Source organism: Mixophyes fleayi, chromosome 1 (assembly GCF_038048845.1).
Source record: "Mixophyes fleayi isolate aMixFle1 chromosome 1, aMixFle1.hap1, whole genome shotgun sequence".
Lineage (NCBI taxonomy): Eukaryota > Metazoa > Chordata > Amphibia > Anura > Limnodynastidae > Mixophyes > Mixophyes fleayi.
In genome coordinates this window covers 63,533,869-63,540,533 of record NC_134402.1, presented here as the reverse complement: position 1 = coordinate 63,540,533, position 6,665 = coordinate 63,533,869, and the positions used below count along the sequence as shown (strand labels likewise).

Below are 6,665 nucleotides of genomic sequence, written 5' to 3'. Positions count from 1 at the left end.
GTGAGGAAGTCGTCAGCGAAGTCGCCAGCGAAGCCGAACGACTCAAGAGCCGCTTTCATAAAGTCCCAAGAGATCCTGTCAAATGCTTTTTCAGCATCCAGAGAGAGCATAATAGTTGGGGATCTCCTGGAATTTGTAATATGGATGATGTCAATGGCACGTCTGGTATTGTCCCTCGCCTGGCGTCCCGAGATAAACCCTACTTGGTCATACTGGATCAGAGAAGGGAGGAAGGCATTCACACGGTTTGCTAGGATTTTGGCATAAATTTTCAAATCGAGATTGAGGAGAGAGATTGGCCTGTAGCTAGCACAGTGGAGCGGGTCTTTAGGGATAACTACAATTTTGGCCTCCAGTATCTCTGATGGGAGAGGGTCACCTTGGAGAGTGTTGTTATAAAGGGATTTGAGAGGAGGGGCCAACAAAATCAGAAAATTTCTTGTAGTATGCGGCCGTGAAGCCTTCAGGGCCTGGGGATTTACCACTTTTTTGTCCCTTGATGGCTTGATGGATCTCGTCTGTCGAGATCTCTTCATTGAGAAGTGAAAGGGCTTGGTGGGATAATGTAGGTAGCTTGGCTTTGGCAAGAAAGTCAGTGATCAGGGCGGAGGGGATTTTCAGTTTTGGGGAGGAGGCGGGAGCCGGGAGGTTATAAAGAGCAGTGTAAAAGTGTTGAAATGCTGACCTGATATCTGCTGGATCGTGAGTTAACTGGTTATGTGAATCACGGATAGCAATAATATTTCTATGGGTTGTAGCTGTACGTGAATAGAGAATTTTTAAAAAGAGAGGAATAAACAGGTGTATCACCAATCCCCATGTTTTTATTAATAGTTTTGAGGACATTCACAACTTCAGGTTTACATCACCTGGGATCTTCTCAGATTTCCCCTAACAGTTAGATCATCCTTCGCGATCACTGAGCCAGCCAAATGACTCCAAGGCAGACATACCAGAAGTAACATCTTCAGATCCACAACTGACTAGCTCTCTGAAGTCCCTGCAGGGCATATACATCCTCCTTCTCTTTCCTTTAACAGGCTCTGAAATAGCCCTGAGAATAACTACAAAATGTATAATGCAAGTAGGGCGCATACCTGGAGTGGGTGCTTTTCAGATTTTTATGGGTGGGCTTAAGCTCCATAACGCAAAAAATTCCAGTTAATAATCCTGAAAGCAATTCATTTTCCCCCTGCTGTTCAATGGTGTTTGGCACACCATTGTAGTAACTAGTGTCCCCAAGGGAACCATCCTTGCCTTTACTTGAACTCAAGGAGGTGCATTGCAGGGACCCTCCTGATCCATCATGAACAAGGTAAGCCCCCAAAAGTGAAAAACAACAAACTACTACAATCTACTTACTCAGCCGAGAGCAAATATTATGAACAAAGCACTGCTATTGTAAAAGCACTAGGTTGAGACAAATCACATAACTGTTCAAGTGGAGGCAATATTACTTTTTAATAGGGAAGTATAAAATGCAATTTTTTAGGGTGCCATCAATTCTTCAGAAATGGATTCATCTGCACCCTATTAAAGCTTATAAGGTATACAAACATTATTACAAATGGTTTAGCAGTTAGCTAAAATTAAGGAATAAAGGCGTTTTAGTGTAACAATGTTGTTTCTTGTTGAAAGAGTTAGTGTCTGTGTAACGTTTTTCTTTTTTAATCACCTTTACAATGAAGTATAACAATAAGTACCTGAAAGGCAAGAAACTTACTTTTTTAAAATGATAAAAATCAAAATGTTGTTCAACACCCATGTTAGCTCAATGCCTTGACTATATACAACAAGTAGAGGTGCCCCCACATCATTGTGCCAATTCAGCACTAATACATACAAGTTCAGAGTGCCCATATCGCATGCCAGTCCTCTAGAATGTTCATATCATTACATAGAAATTCTGTAGAGTGCCCCTATTATATTCCAGTCTACTATTGTGCCCATGCCATTATAAATAAGGACAGCAGAGAACAGCTTTTATATAGTGCCCATACCTTTAGATAAAAGGTTGGCAAAGTGTCCATATGCTTATGTGCCATTCCCTAGCGTGCCCATATCATTATATACAAGTTCAGCAGATCATCCATATGATACCCATCAAGCAAAATGTCCTAGATGTCCACAGGATTGGCTGGGGCTGGAGCTCAAACAATGAGGGGATACTTGCAGGGCTGCTTTACAGCACCAGCAATACGGTTCTGACTCCTGCAATGGCTCACCTCCACCTCCCCCCAGATGCCAGAAGTGAGGTCACTTCACGTTTCCTACCCTCCTAGGTCAGCCAGTGCGGTAGTAAGAACTATGCCACTGGCACAGTTACTGTGGGCAGGGAATGAGGTTGTTCATAAATGAAGAAATAGGACACGCATTGAATTATAATCTGTGTTGACAAAACGATTGGCAAAATCCAAATGCATGAAAAAATGGCTGAATTCAGCTACAATACCTTACTGAATCCAGAATTCACTATGTCAATGTTTATACAATCAGATTTATTCAACTTGATAACATATTAACAGTAACTTGTTGGAACATGTGTAAAAATACAGATGGCCTAATATTTACAGACGTAATTGCCAAAACCAACCCAAATGCTGGTGGAAAAAGGTACCACAGACCCAAAGCAATTCATTAATATGTTTTTGCATTTCAAAATAGCTTCGTTTTATTTAATAGTGAGAAAATAAGCTAGCAATACCACTAAACATTGTTAATGGGAGCTTGGGATCCATAGACGTACACAGCAACTTAATATGTATCGCCTGCGGTATATAAAGTGTACTTGTCGCCTAGCTATAGTGCAGGCAGCCATGTTGTGGGCTAAAGCAGTATTCATGGGAATACAGCCTCTCAATTCACTACCAACCAGTGACTGCACTAAGACACAAAGCCCACAACATGGCTGTCTCCACGGATTGTAGGAGACCTGTAAACTTAGATACAGGACAAAGAAGAACAATAATATTAAACCCTACTTTAGTAACTATTGTTCCTAGTTTTCACTACTTTGTCCAATAGATATTATTGCTTTAGCTTAGAACGACCTGGGTAATAGTGTCCTCCAGATATATCAACTAGCTAAACAGTATGGGGGTTGCAGTTCAGCCACAGGGCTGAAAGTTGCTCAACCTGAAGTGTTAAAGTAAGAAAAGCTCAACACCACTTGAAATGATAAACAAGGACTCAACAGATCAGACATTTACAAACCAGTGCTTACAAACCTAGTAACAGGAACTCGTGTTTAAGGCTAGCAATGTACAACTAGATACACTAAAGATGACAAAATTACTTAGCAAGAGTATGGAAGACAGAGAAGTTACCTTACCGGGTTGTTATGCTGAACATGTGTGAAGGATGAACAGACAGAGTCATTATCTATTAGTGTCAGGCGCAGCACTGGTTGCCTTTATAATACATTTACTACACAACATACATTTCAACAGGATGGATCCAGTCTGCACAATAACATTTCAAAATGGCACTTAAAATGTGCCTATTACATGCACACAGTGGAAGCAAACACTTTGTGGGCTGAACCATGCTTTAGGGAAGTTTCTAGTACATTTTAGGAAACATTGGTTCAGCCATCAAAATGGCTGCCTCCACTATGTGTAAGGACACCTTTAATGCCAATCCATGCACATCGACAATCGTGAGGGAACATTAAACTAGCTTCCATGCATTGGAACTTAAAACATATGATCCACATACCTTGGCAGTAAAAAAACAACAAAATAAAACTCTGTTTGATTTACTCGCATATTATCAAGGTCACCTTACAATGCACTTTTATTAAACAACTGCACCACCTGAGAGGCTCGCTAAAGGGGCATACATGTTATCTATTGGCCCGACTGGTAGAGTAATATTCTGAAGTGCACCTGTTGCCTATGCCATTTTGTGGCCTGAGATAACCAATTTGCAATGGAATTTCATGATAATTTATTTGTTTACCATTGTATTCCTGGGTCTCTTTTTATTATAAACGATCAGTTTGTACGTCATGCCTCAGTGATGTCACTAGTTCCTAATAGCTTAATAGGCTGAATGAATGTCAGGCCACAAAATGGCTGCCTCCAATGTTTGTATGTAACAGGCGCACTATGACAAGATTCTTTACAACAGTCACTAACTACCACAGATAAAGGAAAATACACATTTTTCTATAAAAGGGACTACAGATTGAGTGTCACCTTGTGCCATAAGAAAAAGTACACAGTGTCACAATGTATGTACTCCTGAAGAGGTGCTTTTGGGACTTAAAGAGATGATAAAAAAAGGCTGACATGGACTTCTCGTAACAAAGTTGTTTTTTCAGTTTTGTTCCTCAAAAAGACAAAGTGACTCGAAATATGGCAGAAGGTCATTTTTACATTACATTTCAGCATAAGATCTATAAGAGAAGCATTTATGTACAAGCATATACAAAAATAATAACAGCAATATACACAGTATCACAGTGAGGACATTGGCCAATTCACCAATCTGTAGTGTAAATAGGAAATTCAAAGCAGCCTGTAAAGAGAACAATGCTACACGTAAAGCCGGGCCGGTCAGACGGCTAACACGCTGGGGGACCCAGCAAGAGGGATAAACTGTGCAAAAAAGCAACATGCATTTTGATACAAACAGCAATTTATGGCTAATGGTTGACGCAAGTGTGTTAACAATGACTCTTCAGCTGCTATGCATAGTAAATGTGTTATGCCATCTGTTTTTCTTTATACCATTCAACAAACTCATCCAACAATACTGGCCCTGTGGAAGAAAAAGAACAGAATATTGAGGTATCAGAGAAAGAAACACATTTATGATTATTTGTAAGCATTTATGTACTCACAGGCGCCGTCCTCGTCGTAATTGCTGAGGTCAAGGTTAATTGTGCGACTGAACTCTAGAACATTGCACCACTGGTCCTTGTTAATAACTTTGTATTTTGATTGCTGCAAGTAAACATTTAAAAAAAGTCAATTGCATAATGAGGAAAACACACATTTCACAACCACAGGTCACATGTTCTATATTATTTACCGGATGTAGTGCAATGCCTAATTTGTATGCACAGTCACATTTAATAGGAATCCATTAATACAGGATTTCTGCAAATATATCTGTATGGCTGCATTTCTTGAACATAATCTAAATTACACATGGTGTCAAGACAAATCAGATTATCTGGTCATTTGCCTGGTGGGCTCACCTTTCCCTCCGCAAGTCTGCATCTGCAGTCTACCCAAATACTAACTTAATACCCCAAAGCGGGAAAGAGAACAAAACACAAAAAATGGGGGAGATTAAAGAGGAAGGGGATAAGTGAAACAGACAGAAGGACAGCAGACAGAAAGAAATAGAAAAGAAAGTAGCAAAGAAGAAAGTAAGAGAAATTGCAATGAATTCCCTCTCTTACTATGCTTCGATTTCAGACTATTCTCTTACCTTGGCTGAAAGGGAAACTATTACATTCCTTTTACTTAATGTCTTTTGTCTTAACCTCTCTTTTTTCCGTAATATCAAATTCTGAAACGTACAGTCATGGCCAAAAGTTCTGAGAATGACACAAATATTGGTTTTCACAAAGTTTGCTGCCTCAGTGTTTTTAGACCTTTTTGTCAGATGTTGTTATGGTATACTGAAGTAAAATTACAAGCATTTCATAAGTGTCAAAGGCTTTTATTGACAATTACATTAAGTTTATGCTACGATTCAATATTTGCAGTGTTGACCCTTCTTTTTGAAGACCTCCCAATTCACCCTGCTGTCAATCAACTTCTGGCCCACATACTGACTGATGATCGCCCATTCTTGCCTAAGCAATGCTTGGAGTTTGTTAGAATTTGTGGGTTTTTGTTTGTCCACCCACCTCTTGAGGATTGACCACAAGTTCTCAATGGGATTAAGGTCTGGGGAGCCCCTGGCCATAGACCCAAAATTTCCATGTTTTGATCCCCAAGCCACTTAGTTATCACTTTTGCCTTATGGCAAGGTGCTCCATCATGCTGGAAAAGGCATTGTTCATCACCACACTGTTCTTGAATGGTTGGGAGAACTTGCTCTTGGAGTATGTTTTGGTACCATTCTTTATTCATGGCTGTGGTCTTATGCAAAATTGTGAGTGAGCCCACTCCCTTGGCTGAGGAGTAACCCCACACATGAATGGTCTCAGGATGGTTTACTGTTAGCATGACATAGGACTGATGGTAACGCTCACCTTTCCTTCTCCAGACAAGCGTTTTTCCAGATGTCCCAAATAATCTGAAAGGGCATTCATCATAGAAAATGACTTTATATCAGTTCTCAGCAGTCCAATCCCTGTGCTTTTTGCAGAATATCAGTCTGTCCCTGATGTTTTTCCTGGAGAGAAGTGGCTTCTTTGCTGGCCTTCTTGACACCAGGCCATCCTCCAAAAGTCTTTGCCTCACTGTGCGTGCAGATGCACTCACACCTGCCTGCTGCCATTGCTCAGCAAGCTCTGCACTGCTGGATCCCAATCCCGCAGCTGAATCAACTTTAAGAGACCGTCCTGGCACTTGCTGGACATTCTTGGGCGCCCTGAAGCCTTCTTCACAAATATGGAACCTCTCTCCTTGAAGTTCTTGATGATCCGATAAATGGTTGATTTAGGTGCAATCTTGCTAGCAGCAATATCCTTGCCTGTGAAG

The 6,665-nt window shown here is 40.6% G+C and overlaps 1 protein-coding gene across 1 annotated transcript in view; it reads right to left on the bottom strand.

Annotated features, from left to right (window-relative positions):
* Positions 1-2,477: 2,477 nt before the first annotated feature.
* Positions 2,478-6,665, bottom strand: part of DCUN1D4 (defective in cullin neddylation 1 domain containing 4) — a 43,566-nt gene continuing 39,378 nt past the window's right edge. Inside the window, exons 10-11 of the mRNA XM_075195505.1 lie at positions 4,847-4,949; positions 2,478-4,764 (exon numbers count right to left, since the gene is read on the bottom strand). Coding sequence (XP_075051606.1) covers positions 4,709-4,764; positions 4,847-4,949 — 159 coding nt within the window. The 3' untranslated portion in view covers positions 2,478-4,708. The remainder of the gene's footprint in view (positions 4,765-4,846; positions 4,950-6,665) is intronic.